General features: G+C 42.6%; 1 protein-coding gene across 1 annotated transcript in view; it reads left to right on the top strand.

The window, feature by feature from the left end:
* Dnajc2 (DnaJ heat shock protein family (Hsp40) member C2) overlaps positions 1-21,753 on the top strand; it is a 30,484-nt gene that overhangs the window by 5,723 nt on the left and 3,008 nt on the right. The window contains exons 3-14 of the mRNA XM_031380090.1: positions 2,160-2,235; positions 7,286-7,384; positions 9,653-9,794; positions 10,872-10,952; positions 12,286-12,351; positions 14,158-14,249; positions 14,337-14,458; positions 15,386-15,535; positions 18,554-18,642; positions 18,795-18,864; positions 20,525-20,709; positions 21,545-21,645. Of these exons, the coding sequence (XP_031235950.1) occupies positions 2,160-2,235; positions 7,286-7,384; positions 9,653-9,794; positions 10,872-10,952; positions 12,286-12,351; positions 14,158-14,249; positions 14,337-14,458; positions 15,386-15,535; positions 18,554-18,642; positions 18,795-18,864; positions 20,525-20,709; positions 21,545-21,645 (1,273 nt within the window). The remainder of the gene's footprint in view (positions 1-2,159; positions 2,236-7,285; positions 7,385-9,652; positions 9,795-10,871; positions 10,953-12,285; positions 12,352-14,157; positions 14,250-14,336; positions 14,459-15,385; positions 15,536-18,553; positions 18,643-18,794; positions 18,865-20,524; positions 20,710-21,544; positions 21,646-21,753) is intronic.

Genomic DNA, 21,753 nt, shown 5'->3' with positions numbered 1-21,753 from the left:
GCTGTCCTGGAACTCACTCTGTAGACCAGGCTGGCCTCAAACTCAGAAATCCACCTGCCTCTGCTGGGTGCTGGGATTAAAGGCGTGTGCCAAACTAGAGAAGGCAGTAACTTGAGGGCAAGATAAGGCGTAGCAGGAAGTAGAGTTGAATGTTAAAATTTTTAGGAGAAAAGGAGGGAAGAGTGGGGAAATTTTAGAGAACAGAGCAGATGACACCTGGGTCTACTTACACTTTCCGTGGGCTTCACTTACCAAGTATAAATCAAGCATCTGTCACATGCCAAGAATGCCCTCCTGAGTAGGACAACGTCACTGGACCATAGCTTACATTCCAGAGAGCTGACAGTCAGTAAACCAGAGCTCGTGGCTGGTACATGCCGGACAGGCAAATGGAAGAGTATCTAAGGGGCTACTTATGGAGTAGATGGGGACGGCCTGTGAACTGAGATTAAGATAAAGCCTTTTAAGTGAGGTGATGACTTGTGAAGAGTGAGCCAAAGACTCAAAAGATGGCTGCCAGTGAAGGGGAGATTATGCCTACCAGGTAGAGAGCATGTGAGACTCTTAAGTGGAAAAGAGGGCAGTGCCTTGATGTCAAAGGTAAAGAGTAATGGGATGGGAAGTTAGCCAGAGGTGCTTTGGTTCTTTGGTTCAGAGGAAGTTCTTGCTCGAGTTAGTTGGGAGATTGTTAGCAGGAACAGAGGACTCACCTGTATCCCCTGATTGGGTGAGATCCCTGAAGACTAAGTATGCAGTGAGATAAAGAGAAACCCTAAGACTGATCTTTGAAGACCATGAAGAAGCAAGTAAGAGTGACTGAGTATGGCTGTAAGAAGGAGGGAGAGGCTCAAGGATGGAATCTGCTAGGTTGCCACTAGAAGACAGAATCAGAAAGGGTGGAAGTTGATAGTTAAGGAAGTAGTCCCAGCATCTAGAGTGGCAATGGACAGAACAGAACCATTTTGGAATAGATTGGAAATGGTTGAATGGTATGAGAACATGGTATGGAGAGTTCCTCATGAAATTGACTGGCAGGAGAGTTATGGAGTAGTGACTGGAAACATGGTCTTAGGACCACTTTTCAAAGATGAAAGACAATAGCTGTCTCAGTTTTCTATTGCTGTTATAAAGACCATGACCTAAAGCAACATGGGGAGAAAAGGGTTTATTTCCTCTTAAACTTCCAGGTAACAGCCTATCACAGAGGTCAGGACAGGAATTCAAGTAGGGACCTGGAGGCAGGAAATGACGCTGAAACCATGGAAGAAGGCTGCTTACTGTCTTGCTCCGCATGATTTCTTATACCATCTAGGACCATGGATAGGGTCATGGCTAGCACTACCTACTTTGAGCTACTTGATTGTTCTTCCGAGCTACATGCCTTCACCACCTCTTCATGTAATAGCTGGCTCTTTCTCCAAGACGCAGTGGGCAGCTTGGGTTAATGTGGCCTTGCTACCACTGTTGCTTCCTCAATGTATAACATAAATCCACTGTGTCTCCAAAGAAGCCGAATCCTCCATGTCTCAAAATGTCCACCCAACTCACTCCTCATGCTTCCTGGGTCTGTGCTTTCAGTGTCCATTGTCAGCTCTGTTATTCTCAGCAGGGTTCTGAAATATGCAAAATGAACCTGATTTAAGGAGGGAAGGGTATAAAATACAGGTTTTTATAAAGAAAGAGATTCTTTAGTCAGGTAAGTTCAGAAGATGCTAGGTGTTAATGGGGTTCTTCTACTTGCTTGTTTTGTTTTTTTAATCTCAGAAAATATCAGAGCCTTCTCTAGGCTTATGTGCATAAAATATCAGGAAGTCTGTATTGTCATCCACAGCTACCTACTACATGACTGCAGAGCCCATTCTTTTTGTTGTTGGTTGGTTGGTTGGTTGGTTTTGTTTTGTTTTGTTTTGTTCTTTTGTGTAGCACTGGCTGTCCTGGAACTTGGATCTGTAGACCAGGCTAGCCTTGAACTCACAGAAATATTTGGGCCTCTGCCTCCCAAGTGCTGGGACTTAAGGTGTGCTCCATCACCACTTGCCTACTCATTTAATGTGGCTCCAGCCCAAAGCCTCCCTTTGGAAAATACTTTTTAATGATAGCAAAACATGAGGGTTGGATGTACTCTGTTCAGATTTAACTCCCTTTTCTGTGTTTATTAGAATCAAGATCATTATGCTGTCCTTGGACTTGGCCATGTCAGATACAAAGCTACACAGAGACAGATCAAAGCAGCTCGTAAGTACTTATTTTGAAGTAGTTGAATATTTAATATGGGAAATATAACCCCAAACTCAGGGAGTGGCGCAGCCTCAAGTACATGAGACCCTGCCTTGGAAAGGGAAGGTGGGAGGGAGGAACCTTGAGTTCTTAGAGTTCAAGTGGAAAGAAAAAAAGAGATGAAGTTCCTGCAGGAAGAGATCACAAACCCTGTAAGAATAATTGCTCACCAAGGCAACTGGGTTCATTTGTTTTGGGTTTGGGTGGTGCTGGGGTTCAAACCTGAGGCCTTGAGTCCTGGACAGCTCTCTGCCACTGAGCTTCATGTCTAGTTCTTTTTTGCTCTGAGGATTTCTTTCAGGTGAGAGAAACAGGGTCTTGCTGTTTCAGACCCTAGATCCATGTTGCCTTCCAAGTGCTGGGATTGCAGAGGGCTGGATAGAACCACCATTTCTCTTCTGATTAAACACTTATGTCTCTTTTAATGTTGCTTCCTAAAAAAATATTTTAATTTAGAAAAATTAGATGTGTGTATCTGTGTGGGTGTGTACGAGTGAGTGTAGGCATCCTCAGAGGGCAGAAGAGGGTTATCAGATCCCCTGTAGATGGAGTTACAGGAAATTGTAAGCTGTCTAGTGAGGGTGCTAAAACTCAAGTCCTTTGCAAGAGTAGTTGTGCTTTTCTGCTGCAGAACCATCTTCTACCCCTGTTTTTGCTTATTAATATAATATTTCACTGTGTGGGCCTTAAATTTATGGTCCTCCTGCTTTACTTAGCTTTCCAGGTGCTGTGATTATAGGGCGTGCCCTCACACACCTGGTAGTATTTATGTCTCAAGATTGGCCATTATAGCATGTGACTTAGATTTTATTGATGAGCACATATTTCAGAGAATAACAAGAGTTAAGCTATGCTACACAGACTCTCCTGCTGGCCAGGAGAGAGGGGATGGGAGAGAGAAAGCCAAAGCTTTCACTGCTGAATGGCAGTGGCCATATCTGGTCTCTGCAGTGTGAGACCAAGTGGTCCATTGTTGGAAATGGTACTCAGTCAGGTACTGCTGAATTGTCTCATGTAATTTGATTCTTCACATTCGGTTCATAGATTTTTAGAGCATTTCTGTGACATGCCTAATAATGTTTTGTAGGGTTGTGGGTCCCACGCCTGCTCAGCCACAGGGCTTGGCTGCTTGGGAAGGCAGGACAAGGGGAGTTTGACTGACCTTACCCTACGTAGGCACTGTTTCGGAGCTGGTGTGGGCTGTAGGGAAGTGCTAAGACACTGCTCAGGGGTGGGGAAACACAGTCTTGGATATGGGGACACTGGAGCTGGCTGTAGGGACCCCGGGTTTGTGATGATGAGCCAGGGGCCATCTGGTTCTCAGGCTCTTGGAAATCCAGGTGCTTCTGCTGGGAGCCATGGAGGAGCGGAGAATGGAGTTGGAGGCCACAGGCTGTGTCTAGCCCGGGGCAGGAGTGGGGGGAGGGAGGAGGATAGCTCCAGCTGGTCCCATGGTGATGATCCTTGGCTTTACCTGGAGACCAGGCTTCCCGGGCAGACCTGGAGGCGAGGAGTATGGAGAAGCCCTCTACGGGAGATTAGACAGCAGCTCTGAAGGAAAGACCTTCTCCATTGCTCCCCAAAGCAGATCCTGACGAAAAGAGGCAGTCACGGGGGAAAGTGGTTGTGTAAAACCATGCCCCACTTCTGGGTGGGCCTGAGATAATTAAATACCTTTTGCAGGAAGGAATGTCTAGGAAGGGAAGCTTATTGGCTGTGCCCTCCAGGCCTCTAGGTACCTTACTAGCATGGAGGTCTGTCTTGAGCCTATGTGACCTGTGTTTATTTTTCTTTTCCTATTGCCTTGGTCTGAGATGTTAGGGATGCCTCATCTCCATGTGGAAGGGCTTGGGGCTTGTGACTGATGGCCGCAAATCGATGGGGGGCTGTGGCTAGTGATAGGGGCTGGTGCCTGGAGCAGGCGAAGCTCTTACCGCCCCATCAGGGTCTCTGGGAGCGTCAAAGCCTTTAGCTCAACCAAGGACCAGGCCACCTCTCATGGCCCACTGCCCCACAATGTGTAATACTTTTCTACTTGATCTAGCTGAACTACTTGAACTAGTGAAATGCCTCTTCCTAGGTGGAGAAATGGCTACTATATCCAAACTGAAAGAAAGTCTTGGCCATCAGAAAGTGAATGTATCTCACCGTGCTGAGCCCCTGTAGGATATATAGAAACAGCCAGATTTGATGTGCCCATAAAGAGATTTCTAGAGAAATATTCATAATAGTGTTATCAAATTGTCCGTGGGAAACCACACAAATGTTCACTAACAGGAAAATAATACACAAATAGTGTCATTTGGTACAGCTGAATATTATTCAGCAATACAAAACAAGAACAGATGACCCTGCCTAAGGATGTAAGTGAATCTCAAGCCACAGTGTTAAGTAAAAGAAGACAGGCTTGGAGACCCTCTAACCTGTATGTATGTATGTACATACGTTAAAAAAAAACAAAAACTGACAGCAGTACTTTACTGACTGACTGAAAGTGTTCCTTCTCTGCATATCCAATCCTCCCAGCTAGCTAGGTCGTGTGCAGTTCTGTCTCAGTTGTGCTATCAGGGTTAAGAAAAAGGGGATCCACCTATCCAGTTATGTGATGTGACATCACCATCCATCAATACTGCCATCATCCATCAATATTAGGTAGACTTTCCAACATATATATAGCTGCTCTAAGGGCACTAGGTCCTTTAAGCCTCAGGTAAACTCTGTAGGGTAAGCTTTACTTACAAATTCATACATCCTGCAGGTGGTGTGCTTGCTTACTTTGATAAGACCGAAGCTTGTGTTTTGTGTTGAAATAAAATAAATAATTAAAGATAGGAGGGGACACACATGCCTAAGATTTTAAGATGCTCAATTTCATCACAAGCTTTATTTACCCAAACATTAATTAGAAATGGGGGGTTGGAGAGATGGCTCAGGGGTTAAAAGCACTGACTGGTCTTCCAGAGTTCCTGAGTTCAAATCCCAAAAACCACAGGGTGACTCGCAACTATCTGTCATGGGATCCGGATGCACTCTTCTGGTGTATGTCAGAAGACAGCTGCAATGTACTCATATAAATAACAATACATAAATGAATGAGTGAGTGAATGAAATTTAAAAAAAAAATTTAGAAATACCAAGTCACATAAATACTGTCCAGATTCGGCCTTAGAAATCCCTGAGATGGTGGGGCAGTGTGGCACATGCCTTTAATCCCAGCTCTTGGGAGGCAGAGGCAGATGGATTTCTGAGTCTTAGGCCAGCCCGGTGTACAGAGTGAGTTCCAGGACATCCAAGGCTAGAGAAACCCTGTCTCGAACTCTGCCTCCCACCCATACCCCCACCCCCCAAAAAGAAAGAAGTCCCTGAGCTGGCAGGGCAAGGCTGAGTGAGAGTGAGGAGTGATGAGTGAGTGCAGCCTTCTTCTTTCTGTTAGGTTGTGTTAGCAACTTCATTACCATTTCCAAAGAGCTATCAGGTTAAGCTGAGCAGTGTGGACATGAAAGCAAATAATTTCTAGAAAGAAAGACATAGATATGGCGGTCCCCTCCACCACAGGGAGATGGCAGCACGTTTGGGGGGGGTGGTGGAGTAGGGGGAGGTGTTGAGGGAGAATTTAGTTGCATAAACAAATAAATAACTGGAAACTTCATTTGTTTTATTTTATTGTGTGTATGGTGGAAGAGGGAAAATGGTTCAAAATGGAGGGAGGGAGGGCCATCTTCCCATACTGGAATGATCCGTGCCTTGGGAAGGAAGGCATCCAGTTGGTCCAAAGGGGCTAGTATGTAGCTGAGGTGCTTTATCGAAAAGACTGGTTCTGGCCTCTCATTTGACTCACAGATAGGAAGGGAAATCATGTCAAGTCAAGCAAGTAAGCAAGCAAGCCAGCAAACAAGCAAACGTACATTCATACATACATACATACATACATACATACATACATACATACAATCATTCATACAGGTTAGCGGGTCTCAAGCCTGTGGGACGCAATTAGGAAGATGTTGCCCAGTTTAGTGGGGGACGAGAGTTGCCCAGGAAAGGCATCCCAGGAAGGAAGTAACCAACTGGCCTCTGTCTTCTGGGTATTGCTATGGCTACATTATATATGCTTGTCTAGACACTGGACTGTACACCTAAAATCTGAGTATTAGAATTTACCGCTGAAAATTTTATCTCGGTTGAATGAAGTAGGTAAGATTTAAGAAACCTAAAGAAGCCGGGCGGTGTTGGCGCACGCCTTTAATCCCAGCACTTGGGAGGCAGAGATAGGCGGATTTCTGAGTTCGGGGACAGCCTGGTCTACAGAGTGAGTTCCAGGATAGCCAAGGCTATACAGAGAAACCCTGTCTCGAAAAACCAAAAAAAAAAAAAAAGAAACCTAAAGAAAAGAGTTACATTGGAAATTACATATGATCTTTTAGGCCTGGACAGAGATGAAAGCTGTATTAGTGGATTCATTTTTTGAAAGTAGAATCATTACTGTAAAGCTTAAAAGGTTGAAAACTAGAGATGTATCCTAAGCAAGTTGATTGACTTAATGTAGTATGTAGTTTAAACAATAATGGGTAAATACAGATGCTCAACTGTGTTGTTTTAGAGAGGTGTCACTAAGTAAAGTGCAGGAAGGAAGTGGGACAGTGAGGTTAGGAGGAGAGCAGTAAAGGATAATCTACAAGCTGCTCTTCTGATTGATTATGATGTACAATACATTTGAATATGTCAATAAAAGTGACTTAAAGTTGGATAAGAATAATTTCAAGTTACTAAAAAAATAACCGGGGGGGCTGGTGAGATGACTCAACAAGTAAGAGCACCAGCTGCTCTTCCTAAAGTCCTGAGTTCAAATCCCAGCAACCGTATGGTGGCTCACAACCACCTGTAATAAAATCTGACGCCCTTTTCTGGTGCATCTGTAGACAACTACAGTGTACTTATTTATGGTAATAAATAAATCTTTAGAAAAAAAATTACCACTCAAACCAGTGATATCTGGTTGATCCCGCAGATAAAGCAATGGTCTTGAAACACCATCCAGACAAACGGAAAGCCGCTGGGGAACCCATCAAAGAAGGAGACAATGACTACTTCACTTGTATAACTAAAGGTAAGAAAATACCTCACACTTGTGGCTTCTACGAGCAGTGACTATTGTTAGGGGGTCTTGAATTCCTGTGCATGCAGTACTTCACTTAACTACCTTACAACATTTTAAAACCTTTCAGTTACATCATGTTATTTCTAGTAGCTTCTGCAGAGCTTCACTACAGTAAGGTTGCCTTGACTTTTAACATCTACACATAACAGTCTGCTAGGAATGCAGAATCTCAGGCCTCTCCCAGATTTACTGGTTACAGTCTGCATTTTATTAGCATCCCCCGGAGACAAGTTTGGTTTTGTTTTAAGATGAGACCAACTCCCAGGTGATTCTTATCCACGATTAACCTTTAGCTGATCATATAAAAACGTTTATATATACACACATGCCTATGCATGTATAAACAAATATTGGTGTCTGTAGTGCTAGATGTCAAACCACCCTACCACTGAACTACAGCCCAGCTCTCTCTCCCAGCCCCTCCCCACCCCCATTGGGAGAAGGTGGGGTCCCACCAAATTGCCCAGCTATGTTTAAAGTTACTGCAGTTCAGGCAGGCCTTGTGTTTCAATCTTACCTCTCCCTTCCTGGCAGCTGGGACTTAAGGCCTGAACTGTCAGGCCTGGTATGAGTGTTCTGTGTGGTGGTATAGCTTCTGAGCTCTTTTGCCATTTTAGATTATTGTGGATCCTCTTACTCAGGGTTTTACTAATTTTAAATAGATTGGGATGGAGGTGACGCTAAGTGCCAGAACACTTGCCTGGCACGTGTAAGTGTACAGCCCCCAACATTGCAAAAAATAATTAAGTTGGTTATATAATAGTAAATCACACAGTTATTTACAGCTGTTTACATAGCCATTACTCCATTTGCACATCAGTACAAGTAATTACTATTTCTAACTATGTGTTTCTATACATGTAATATTATATTTTGGTAATACTGCTGTTTTTGAGATAGTCTGTCTATGTAGTCCAGACTGACCTCAAACTTGAGCTTGTCCTGACTCTACTTGCTTGTTGCTGGGACTGTACAGACATGGTTAATTGTAGGAGATGGGACTGTAGGACATGGTGTGATACTACTTTTTAAATAATGACACACATGTGCACCCTTCAGATTTGTTCTCCATTGCCCACCCTTTCCACAGTGATCAAGAATACTTAGAACCTTGAAGCGTAACAGTTACATTTGTAGTTACCCCTGAAAGTTAAATTTGAGACTTGTGCTGGCTAATGAGAAAATTGCAGGTTTGAAGAAAAACACAGTGGACCAAGGTCGAATATGTCCAAATAAGCCTGGGCAAAAATAAGCAAGCTGTTAAGACATTCTGGGAACTAACAGGCCAAAAAGATATAGAAGAGAAAAAATGCAAGGACATGTCTGGGCAGACACTGAGTAGTGGGCCATCTGGTCCTCTTAGATATGGTTTAAGGTCAGATGCTCTGTTGACTCAGATTAACACCAACCTTAGGAATTTTCCACTCTGTTCTGCACGTAATATAGTTGATATTTGAACTAGCCAATCATGTATAGCCATACTCATTCCTTTGTTCCCCCAGACCTTTTTCCTATATAAATCCCTAACCCCTGAGCCTCGGGGTTGATTCCTTGTCTCCTGCGTGAGATTGGGGGTCGAACCGGAGCACTCCAAATAAACTGCCTCTTGTGATTCCTTGGATGCACGTCCTCCCGAGATTTGAGTGGGGGTCTCCCCACAGGGGTCTTTCACTCCCTCCCTCAATCCGGGTGCCTTCTACAGTGGTGTTGGTTTGAAGGCAGGACCTCACTCACTCTAGCTCGACTTGGTTGGAACACACTATGTCCTGGCCTTAACTGCAAAGCCATTTCTATCACAGGCCACCAAGTGGTAGGATTCTAGATGACCCATCCTGTCCAGCTGAGAGTTAATGTTTTCAATTGTTCTATAATGACCTGAATGAGTAATTGAGCATTTGTTCAAGCCCCTAAGGGGGAAAAAACCCAGTGTTTTGACACTTGTCTTCTTATAGAATTACATCTTTTTCTGTCATATAATTGTAGACCACCTAAATTAAGTCCTTTCCCATCCAAAATTCAAATATCTGAAATATGAAAGGAATTTTTATAGCATAAAGAGATTTTTATCTCCCCCGTCTTGTTTTGTTGTGACTTTGGTAGTCAGACACAGGCTCCTCTCCACAGAGCCACATCCCTAGGCCAGTATTTGTTTTCTCATTAAAAAAAAAAAAAACCAACCTGGTAACCTTATGGTGGTGTCATGTTGCTTTTTTTCAGCTTATGAAATGTTGTCTGATCCGGTGAAAAGGCGGGCATTTAACAGTGTAGATCCTACTTTTGACAACTCAGTTCCTTCTAAAAGTGAAGCGAAGGACAATTTTTTTCAAGTGTTTTCTCCAGTGTTTGAAAGGAATTCCAGGTGAGTTAAAGCAACCCCACCTGCCCCTTTGATCATAGTGTTCAGTGGCTGGCGGCTGCCTTCCTCCATTAGCATCTTGCTTATGAGATCTGTCCACAGATCTTCCTCTCCTCTGCCATATTGAGCCCTAATAAAAAAAGCCTTGTGCTGCCTTGGTAGTCAGCATGTGGTGCTGATGTTTGGGTAACAGCACGCCCTCTCCTTTGTTTCCCTCACCGTTGTCAGTATTGGCAGTTGTGGGAATCTCTTGATGTTGTGGGTGAACCCTGGGCAGTGTTGCATGCTGCACACATGCTCCACCATAGGCTGCAGATGCAGCCCCGGGTTCTTTTATTGGACATCTTATTTTTATAAGGTTTCTTATTACATTTTGAGGATTAGTACATACTTTATTGCACTAAAGTGAGTTTGAAATAGAATGCAGTGTAGTGGTCTTCTGTGTTCTTGGCTCATCTACACTGGCACATTTTCGGGCCTGTCTTAACTGCAAGGGAGTCACCTGGGGAGCATGAGCAGTGCCTGAGGTGCCGGATCCTGGAGTTGCCTGCTTTACTATAACACCCTGATGCTCCCAGTGGCTGTTCTGATTAGTGATTCGGTGGGGTCTGATCTCAGCCACTCTCACTGAAGATGAGATAGACAATGTGGGAGTCTCTGTGCTATTTAGTGGAACAGAACAGTGAAGCCACTTCATCTCCTAATCCTTTTCAGAAGTGAAGAGTGACGGGTGCAAATCCCTCTGTGTTGCTGGAATATCCTGGCCTACAGGCTACTTTTGTGCTGTGTGTTTAAGGGACAGCAGTGATCGAGTTGGGGAAGGTAGTTGCTCTTCTTCCTCGTTAGCCTGGCACGCAGTTGCTCACCCTTGTACTACATGGGGTGGAGATAGCTGGGTTGTATTTCGCTGTCTCCCAGCTGCCCTCCCTTGCATTGCTAACACCACTTCTGAGAGTTGTAAAGGGCAGAAGGTTGGAAGGGATTTATTACTAAAAGCTGTTGTTTTTAAAGACCTAGTTGTAAGTTGAGCTCCTGTTCAAAATCTTTCATTTGAGTCAAATTTTTGTTTTAATATTTCAGATGGTCAAATAAAAAAAATGTTCCCAAACTTGGTGATATGAACTCATCATTTGAAGATGTAGATGCATTTTATTCTTTCTGGTAAGTGAATACACTACTTACATGCTGATGTCATTTTTAAGGATGTTCATTAAGTCCTCTATTGCCCATCAGTTCACATTTGAATAGCAGAACTTTTACTCAGCATGTGAAATGAATAAAGATTTTCATGCAATGCTCTGTATCTTCTCTGTTTGCCTTTTATGATTTTTCAGTCTGCTTTCTATTAAGATATCAATAAGATCTAGATAACAAGTACTTGATTGCAGTAAAAAATAAAAACTGGGAATTAACTCATTCATTGAACCATCTTTTTTCTTTTTTTCAAGACTGGATTTCTCTGTATATTATTAGCCCCGGCTGTCCTGGACTCCACTCTGTAGACCAGGATGGCCTTGGGATCAAAGGTGTGCATCACACCCAGCCTTTTTTTTTTTTTTTTTTTTTTTTTTTTTAAAGTCAGGGTAATGTAATCTTGGCTGGCTTCAAAGTCACAGAGATCTACCTGCCTCTGTACTTCTATTAAAGGCATGTGCTGACACCCCTACCTTATTGAGTTCTTGGACCAGGCCTGATGATTTATGGCTTTAGCCTCTGAAAAACAGAGGCAGGCCGATCTTCATGAATTTGAGGCCAGGCAGGACTACAATAGTGAGACCCTGTTTAAGTGGAGGGAAAAGTTGAGTTCCTGAAGTAGATAGTACTGTTTACCTCTGATTCACTGACTTTCAGGAAACATTAAAAATATGTGTATGGCTGTTTTACCTGCATCTGTGTCTGCGCACATGATGCCTGTGGAGGCCAGAAGAGGGCATTGGTTGTGAGCCACCATGTGGGTACTAAGAATTGAACTGGTGTCTTGAGAGAGCAGCCAGTGCTCTTAACCACTGAGCCATCTCTCCAGCCTCATTATATGTCTTTTCATTAACTGCTAATAAATACAGAAACAAAGTCATTCTAGATAAAACTAATTAGTTTTGTCCATTGGAGTAGCTTTACATTCATATGACAAAGCAGAAATAAAATAATCATTAACTAAAACTTGACAGTAGTTAACATGCAGACAGGAGAAAAAATTTTCAGAATACATTGTAGGGAAGTGAGAACCTGAGACGAGGCAGTGGGAGCTGCAGTTTTTGACTGAGGAGTGATGAGCTTTTCACATGTCATGACAGGGAAGTGCAGTGCTGACTTTGCAATTGTGTTGACAGTGAGCACTTGAGCATAATGTTAGTCTAGTAGCAAAAGGGAGGGAAGGGTCTGCTTGGACATTTGATCTGCTCGCCACTACTTTTAAAAGTAATGTGTATGTAATGTAATTTTACAAGGATTTATTTTTCCAATTCTGTCTTGATTTCTTTTCTGTCTATATTAGGTATAATTTTGATTCTTGGAGAGAATTTTCTTATTTAGATGAAGAAGAAAAAGAAAAAGCAGAATGGTATGTATGTCAGTTGTTAATAGAGGAACACACACACACACACATATACATAGTGGAGCAGAGGACCAAATCCAAAGCCTTGTTTATGTTAGGCAAATGCTACCACTGAGCTTTTCTTTAAAAAAAAAAAAAAAAAGTTGTGAATATGTATGCTAGAGATTAGTTTTAAGACCCTGGATAAGGTAGGCAAGCAAGCTGCATCCAAGCCACTTTCTGTTTTGCTATTTATTGTGGGGGATGTGGGGGACACAGATTAGTCCTAGCCTAGGTGTAGAGACCAGAGACAACTTTGTGGCTTGAGTTCTCCCCTTCTAACCCTGCTCCAAGGGGTCAGACTCTACCCTCAGGCTTGAAGGCAAGCACTGGGACCATCTAGGCACTCTCCAGCCTTTTAAAGTGTCTGTTCTCTGATAATTCGTATATGTGTGGGATGTGTTTTGATCATGTTCATCCTCTTGTCTCCTCCCACTCTGGAAACCTTCCTGCCACACATGTTCCTGTCTTTCTGCCCTTCCTTCTTTCATGTCTTTTGTTGCTTAGCCAGCTTGTGCTTGCTTATGTGTAGTTACTTGCTGGATTGTGAGCACCTTACCCATGGCTACACTACTGAGGAATTACTCCCCTTCCTCGGCGACCTTTAACCGCCAGTAGCTCCTCAGTTAGGAGTGGCCCCTATGTTTTCCTCCTCAGGGGTGGCCCCTCACATTTTCCTCTTCCATCCATGGGGGCTGTTGACAGGCTTAATATTGTCATTAATGACTGCAGGGGCCCTAGCATGTTCAGAAGACATTCTACAGCACCTCTGCACATTCTGCAGCTGCGACAAGTCTGTCTTCTTCCCATTCTGTGATGTTCTTGAACCCTTGGGTGTCAGGGATCGAGGGCCATGCTCTAATGCTCCAGTTGGTTACTCTCGGCGCATTGACAAGTTAGGAGTCTGCATTAACTTCCTCCTATACACAGAAGCTTTCTAAGAGAGAAAGCCACACAACCTATGAATATAAATATAAATACTTAGAACAAGGCAACTTGATAACATTTCCATTTAGCAAAGCAGTAATAGTTGATTCCCCACTATGCCCTATAACCTTCCATCCATGAGACTTTGACCAAGTTTAGATTGTCAGGCATGAATTCTATCCCTCAGAGTGGACCTCAAATCCAAATCATAAAGTGGGTGGTTACCCTATAACTGAGTTGTGGCCACTATCATACCAGTAAGCATATTTTGGTCATAGGGGGTTTGTTTTGTTTGTTTGATGTATATTTGTGAGTACCTTCATATATGTATTTACACTGCATGCAAGCTGGTGCCTCAAGAGGCCAGAAAGAGAGCATTGCATTCCCTTGGAACTAGAGTTGCATGCAGTTCTAAACTGCCAGCGTGAGTGCTAGGCACCTAAGTTGGGTCCTCTGGAAGAGCAGCAACACTTCAGTCTCTGAGCCTTCTCTCTGAGCCCCAATATATAAGCAGAGGTGGGGCCAAATAGGTTAGAATACACCTAGGAAATTGTCAAGGAAAAATAGTGTCAGAATCGTTCAACTCCATAAATTCTTCTCTTGGTTGCTGAAGCTAGTTTTAGGGTTTTTTGTTTGTTTGTTTGTTTTTATTAATGTGTAGGGAAATTCTTTTTACATAAATATCAGGGAAAAAAAACAATAAAAATTAATACTAAATAAAGCCACCCTTTAAATAATAGGAATGAGGTGTGGTCCCTTAAGACATTTACAATGAACTTTAATTAAGTGTCATGTTTTCCAGTCATCTGTAGTACTTGTTTGATATTAATGTTTTGTGTCTTACAGTCGTGATGAGAGGAAATGGATTGAGAAGCAGAACAGAGCCACAAGGGCACAAAGGAAGAAAGAAGAGATGAACAGAATAAGAACTTTAGTTGGTGAGTATAATAGTTAATGGGTTTTTCATAAATTTTTTATATTCTTTGAATGTTAGCCATTAATAAGATTAACTTATTTTTTGGTAGATAATGCTTACAGTTGTGACCCAAGGATAAAAAAGTTTAAGGAAGAAGAAAAGGCCAAGAAAGAAGCAGAAAAGAAAGCAAAAGCAGACGCCAGGCGGAAGGAACAGGAAGCCAAAGAAAAGGTAAGGTAGCATTGGGCAGTGCTTCAGGCAGGCATGGGACGCCAAGGCCTCAGGCCCTGACGGAGGAAGAACTAGAATTGAGTGTCACTCTGAGTGATGACTTTTAAGGTTGTTACTTGTTTGTTTTGAGACAGGGTCTCACTATGTAAACCCTGGCCTGGAACTCACCAAGCTGGCCTTGATCCCACTGAGATCTGCCTGCCTCTGCCACCACACCCAACCTATTTCTGACATTTTGAAACAGGGTCTCACTTTGAATCCCAGGCATGAGCCACCTAGCCCAGCTTGTGAGTAAATCTTAACAAGTTGGCTAGGTGTCTTACAATAGATCCTTACTAAATGAACAAAATATATCATTAAAAAAATCCTTCAACTTTCTTTGTTTTCCTTTATCTGAGGCAGTGTCTCAGCTATACAGCCTTGGCTGCTCTGGAACTCAATATGTAGACCAGGCTGACCTTGAAGATCTGCCTGCCTCGGCCTCCAGAGTGCTTGGATTAAAGTTGTGCCCACTACACCCAGACTTATTTTTAGCCAGATATATTTTTATTTTAACTTGTCTGTATGTATGGTGTGTGTGCTAGTGTATACTACATGTGTACCCACGCCTGATGGAGAAGAGGACATTAGATGCCCTGAAGATGGAATTAAGGCTTGGGTACTGGGGACCAAACTTGGTTGAATGTGCTCTTAACTGCTGAGCCATTTCTTCAGCCCTTGTTTTATTTTTTAACTGTTTTTTATTTTCTAATAAGTAAAATTTTATAATTTGTAGAATTTTGTCAGCTCTCCTTAACTTTAACTCATCACTAAGGTGATCTTATCTTGATCTAATTCATCAAAAGACTGAACATTTAAATAAGATCATAATACATTTAGAAACACTAGTTTCTTTATTAAATAATGATTTTGCTCATCTTTTCAAAGCAAAGACAAGCTGAATTAGAAGCTGTTCGGTTGGCTAAGGAGAAAGAAGAGGAAGAAGTTAGACAGCAAGCATTGTTGGCTAAGAAGGAAAAAGATATCCAGAAAAAAGCCATTAAAAAGGAAAGGCAGAAACTTCGGAACTCATGCAAGGTATACGAGACTGCAGAGCATTCATAATGAAGCGTGGAGGCGCTTCCTCCTCACCATGCACAAACACACGTGTACATTTTATCTGGAAATGTATATTTAGAGTTTGCTCAGTTTTTATTTGGTTTTCTTTCTTTCCTTTTTTTTTTTTTGTTGTTGTTGTTTGTTTATTTGGTTGGTTTTTTGGTTTTGTTTTGTTTTGTTTTGTTTGGGGCAGCGTCTCCTTTTCATTTCATTCTTTCTCTGTGTGTGTGTGAGCACACAAGAGCGATGGTCCACGTGTTGGGACCAGCTAACAACTAGTCAGTTCTCTCCTTACAGTGCTAGGGGTTGAACTTAGTAGTCGGGCTCAGGGCAAGTGTTTAACTACTGAGCTTTTCCAGCAGCCTACCTGAGCATCTCATGTAGCCTAGCCTGGCCTTGAACTGGGTAGGTATGGGGCCCTAGGGAGATAACCTCAAACCTTAGTACTCACTTACCTCCTTTGTGCCTATGGCTGAGGTAACAACCTAATCTCCAAGCTGAGACAGTCAGTGAGACAATTTGCAAGCAGTCCTTGGGACACTCAGCATGTTTTTTTGCTAGAATTCCTTGGGGAGGGGTGAGACCTTCTGCCCCTCCTCCTAAGGCCCCAACAACAAACTGACTTTTGATTCCACCAAGGTTCACTCTGGGGAGCCAATGAGTTTATTGGCCTTCCCTACAGATCATAGGTGAGGACTTACTTAAAGGGCTGTGGGCACTTCTAACAGGCTACACCTGGAAAGCCTTTACCCGACAGGGATGAGGGCTTTGCCACAACCTCATAGATGAACCCCTTTCCCTCAAAGTCTTCCCTGACCTATATACGCTACCCCCTCCCTGAGGCTCCAGGGAATTACTTATGGCAAATGTTAGGGAGTGGGCAGATTCAGGTGAGACTCCAGTGACCCTCCCAACCCTCCCAGAAAAAGAAGTCAACAAGCCCAGCAGGGATAATCCTCTTACAATAGGGCACAGCTGAACTCCCTAAGGGGCAGTCCATGGCTTGGACTACAGTTAGTGCACATCAGCAGGTGGTGAGAATTTGATTTAAAAAAAAAAAAAAAAGCTACTCAGGAACCTAGAGAGTATCATAAATTAGAGTAGAAGTTCTGCTCTTGGTACCTGTTGAATTGCTGTTTCCCAGCTTAAGTTGATCTGTTCATTCATCAGATGACCAGACAAGTATGTATTGTAGCCCGGGCAGTTTAATTAATAGTCCTTGCTCTCAAGGGACACTGATGGGTAATGTCAAGTGAACAGGCACCCAACTTCAAGATGAGAATCAAGAATATGAAGAGACCAAAAAGGTGGTAAGCAAGGAAGGCTTTATGTCTCTAGTAGGATTTACCCCTGCAACTAGAGATGAGAGAGAGAGACAGACAGACAGACACAAACACAGATGCACAATGTTCAGAGAATACAGACAAGTGAGGTTTGGAGAGCAGGGGCTGAAGAGAAGGAGCCAGGTTTGAGGGGCATCATGTGTCTCACCAAAGGGTTGAAATCTCTAAGGCGATCCTCAGTTTTGTCCAGAGGCTCAGAATACAAGTGCCAGAAAGAGTAATTAGGACCCCTTTGTTACCATCCCGCTTAGAGAGTATTGTGGTCTGGACTAGGTATAGACATGGGAATGGAAAAATGAAATGGAAAGGTATTTCTAAAGCAGAATAGGTTACTGCCTGTTGGCTCAGGTTGTTTGATGAGTTTAGAGGAGTGAACTTTTCGTGTGTTAGTTTTTTTTTGGTTTTTTTTTTTGGTTTTTCGAGACAGGGATTCTCTGTGTAGCCCTGGCTGTCCTGGAACTCACTCTGTAGACCAGGCTGGCCTCGACCTCAGAAATCCGCCTGCCTCTGCCTCCCAAGTGCTGGGATTAAAGGCGTGCGCCACCACCGCCTGCCTGTTAGTTTTTTGCATCGACTACTAGGAGAAAGGACTTGGTGATGTGGAAGACAAAGGAGAACAAGGGCTGAGTGAAAGTGGTGGATTTGGTGTGTGTCATGTTGAGCCTATTGGAACACTGCAGGGGACTCTTGCATGTGCAAGTGTACAATTCTTACAAGCAGGATCACTACAGACTCATCCATGCAAGGAGATGAAATTAGCCTGGAAAGCCTGGAATGTGGAGATGGGGGGACCCTAGAAAATTGCAGTGAGTGAAGTACTAGGCTGCTCAAAGAGAAGCTGAGGAGTGACCTGACAGATAGGAGAAGCATTAGTGGTACTGTGGAGGCCTGGGTGTCCACCCTCAAAGTGGCCTTGGGACTTCAGTGAGAACTATATTCCCCCAGGTTAAAAGAAGCAAGAAAGAAATGGAAGGCATGACTATTCGAAGCAATTTACTGTATGAGAGAAGGTTTTTTCTTAAATACATATTTATTTTATATAAGAACACTGTAGTTGTCTTCAGACATAGCAGAAGAGGGCATCAAATCCCATTACAGATGGTTGTGAGCCACCATGTGGTTGCTGGGAATTGAACTCAGGACTTCTGGAAGAACAGTCAGTAACTACTGAGCCATTTCTCCAGCCCGAGAAGGGTTTTCTAGCTAATTCTTTGTACATTCACTTACATTAATCTGTATAAGTATAATCTTCAATTAATCAGATTTCTAATAGGTTCTATTTTTTAGCATATTATAACCCCTTTTACATTTCTCATATCTAAGTTTTCCAGTAGACTTCCCATCTAGCACATTTAGATAGCCAGGCAGCAGATAGCTGGGGGTGGGCAGGGCTGTCAGTCTCCTGACCCTGAGTTATCCGAGTAATCACTATGCCTTTATAGCATCCAGGCTGTTCTGCACAGTCTGTTTTGATTTGCCCCCGAGCTCACACTTGATATAACCCTCTTACTGCTTGCTGATCAGAGAAACGATCTGGTGTGCACATTCCCATCCATAAGCTCTGGGGAAGGATATATGCCCTATGCTTGAGTTGATGGTGTGCTTGGATGTCTGCAGTGATGGAGGATGGAATCATTTGCACTTGTACTTCTAGAGCTGGAATCACTTCTCGGACAATGAGGCAGATCGTGTTAAAATGATGGAAGAGGTGGAAAAACTCTGTGATCGGCTTGAACTAGCAAGGTATTCTGAGAGATTGCGTGCTTTACCCCACCTCCACATTTTTTTCTTTTTTGGGGGTGTGCATGTAACTTGTAAATGGAGCCCAGCATTTTGTGCATGCTAGGAAAAGGCTGTGTCGTGGGGCTACACTCCCAGCTCTCTCTCTTCTGTAGCTTACAGTGCTTGAATGAAATACTCGCTTCATCTACGAGAGAAGTAGGAAAAGCTGCACTTGAAAAACAGGTAACAGGATAAAATAAACTGCTTCTGCTTATATTTGCCATTTCATTATTCATTATTTTAACTTTTTTTACCTGATACATAGGTTACAAAAGGCAATGGGTATTTTTGTATGTATGTATTTCCCGTTATATTTTGTTTATATTAAGTACTTTGCTGATTTAAATTAAATTTAATATGCTGGGTTTTTTGTTTGGTTGGTTTTTTGGTTTTTCAAGACAGGGATTCTCTGTGTAGTCTGGCTGTCCTAGAACTCAATCTGCAGACCAGGCTGGCCTTGAACTCAGAGATCCACCTGCCTCCCAAGTGTTGGGATTAAAGGCATGAGCCACCACTGCCCAGCTGCTGCTTTGTATTTCATTGTATGAATATAACATGATTGTTTAGCCAAGATCCAGTAGGTATGTTTTATTTGCACAGTATATAAACCATATAAAATAGTAATCTTGTGTGTAATTCATTCAAACTTGGAGATCTGCCTGCCTCTGCCTCCTGAGTTCTGGGATTAATGGTGTGTGTCACCACTGCTTGGCTAATATACATTTTTTCAATCATATAGTGTTTAATTTGGAATCTTTTGCACATTATTCATAGGTTTTCTTTTTTTAAGTATTGAGTAAAATTTGTTTTGATTATCCCCAGAGTATTTCATAGGATAACATTTATAAATAAAAAAAGGTCTTTGTTCTGTCTAATCTATACCTTTTATTTTAAGCAATTTAGGTAGGCCTAGAAACTGAATTTAGTTCAACAAGTATTGGTACTTACTATACTAAGTAAAATCTGATAGTCCTATTATATATCGCTGTGTATTAGGCATTTTTGGGAATGCCTAATGCTATCGTTGTCACAAAGGAACTCATAGAACAGTTATGTCAAAAGAAAGACCCTGAGGCTCGAGGGATGCAGGACATACATACATACAGTAAGTGCTAAAAGCTGAATAAGTTTACATCTGAGTGGGAAGGGAAGGCTCAGTGGAGGGTTGGAACCAGCTTTGTAGAGGGACACTGTTAAAATGAAGGTTGAGAAAGGACAAGAACTGTGAACAGAGGTAGGAGAAAATTATGGAAAGGAAGACAGGAAAATAAGTTGATTCAGACGAGTAGAGCAAAATTGAGTTCTAAATGCTTACATGACCAGTTTCCATGCCCACAACACCTTTCCATTGGCAGGAGGTTCAGTGCTCATTATCTAGTATTAGTGAACAATGCATAAGATAGATTAAAAAGTAACTGATTTTTCTGTTAGACAAGAATCAGGAAAATGCTTCAGAGTTAGAATTATAGGGACTTGATGGTTCTAAGGGACTGAGGAGCAGTAAGTCACAGGTGGCTCCGAGACAATAGCCTAGAGGAACTGCAAGTCACTTAAAGGTTTTGTTTGTACAGATTTGAAGGTAATTAGGAGCATTGTAAAAGGTAGAACTCCAAGATAAGACAGGCCACTTCCGTGTATGCTTATGTAATTCAGGGTGCAGTGGCTTTTCCCTTTAACCTATGCAGTGGGGAAAAGCTGGGTTGAAACCTGATGCTTGTCTTGAGTTTTGCCTATGGAGTGTTGGAATGAGGTTGGCATTAAGTTGAGGAGCACAAGACTGCAGTCAGAAAGGCAGTGAGGTCATTAAATGCTTTCTAAGACTGACCTACGTGTATTTGTGTAGATAGAAGAAGTAAATGAGCAGATAAGGAGAGAGAAGGAGGAAGCTGATGCTCGGATGCGGCAAGCATCTAAGAATGCAGAGAAGTCAACTGGTGGAAGTGGGAGTGGCAGTAAAAATTGGTCAGAAGATGATCTGCAATTATTAATTAAAGCTGTCAATCTCTTCCCTGCTGGGACAAACTCAAGGTACATGCTTTTGTGAAAATTTCCAGTGTGCAGTGGGGCCTGGAGATAACTAAGTAGCAGCTTAACAGATGCAGGTAGAGGTACCTCTGAGTGTAGAAAGACTGCCTTTCACTAAGTCCATCGCAGTGGGAGATGTAAGAACTAGGTGCATCTGAACTTCTGGACCCACCCATGGAGCACCTCTCCATACATACAGCAAGGGGCATCACACTTTCTCAGGAAAGTGAACGTTATGCAGCTTGGACGAGAGCTGCTCACATCTCTTCTGCTTCGCCTTGTAGTAGGGGCTAGAGTGTATGGTGTAGTTTCCCCTTTGCAGTCTCTTTCTTGCTTTTTACCTCAAACCAGAGCTTATCTCAAAGGCTAGGATTCATACTCCAGGCAAAGAAATCCAGACTCCCTCATTCTGTAGGAGCAAGTTGAGGCACTTTTCAAGGGTATGCTAAACCAGCAGTGCAAATATATTTTTTAAAATCTTACTTATGTGAGTATACTGTTGCTCTCTTCAGACACATCAGAAGAGGGAATTGGTTCTTTGTGAGCCACCATGTGGTTGCTGGGAATTGAACTCAGGGCCTCTGAAAGAGCAGTCAGTGCCATCTCTCCAGCCCACAAATATATTATTAATACTGGACTGAATTTACATAAGATTACAGATAGTTGACTTGAACCTGTTAAGACAGTGTAAACAGTGGTAACTAGCAGCATCACTAACTTAGAGCTCCTTCTTTAGGTCATAGATCCATAGACCATAGCACTAACCTCTACAGGAAATATGTAATAGTTTTTGTTTTATTTGTTTTTCTTTATTAAACTTATATACTGGTTTCTCTAGATGGGAAGTCATTGCTAATTACATGAATATACATTCTTCTTCTGGCGTCAAAAGAACTGCCAAAGATGTCATTAGCAAGGCTAAAAGTCTCCAAAAACTTGGTAAGTTAGTTTTGTTTGTTTGTTTGTTTGTTTGTTTTTTCGAGACAGGCTTTCTCTGTGTAGCCCTGGCTGTTCTGGAACTCACTCTGTAGACCAGGCTGGCCTCGA

The sequence above is a fragment of the Mastomys coucha genome, unplaced genomic scaffold, assembly GCF_008632895.1.
Source record: "Mastomys coucha isolate ucsf_1 unplaced genomic scaffold, UCSF_Mcou_1 pScaffold19, whole genome shotgun sequence".
NCBI lineage: Eukaryota > Metazoa > Chordata > Mammalia > Rodentia > Muridae > Mastomys > Mastomys coucha.
The sequence above is the reverse complement of the archived record's forward strand: the minus strand, read 5'-3'. Positions and strand labels throughout refer to the sequence as shown.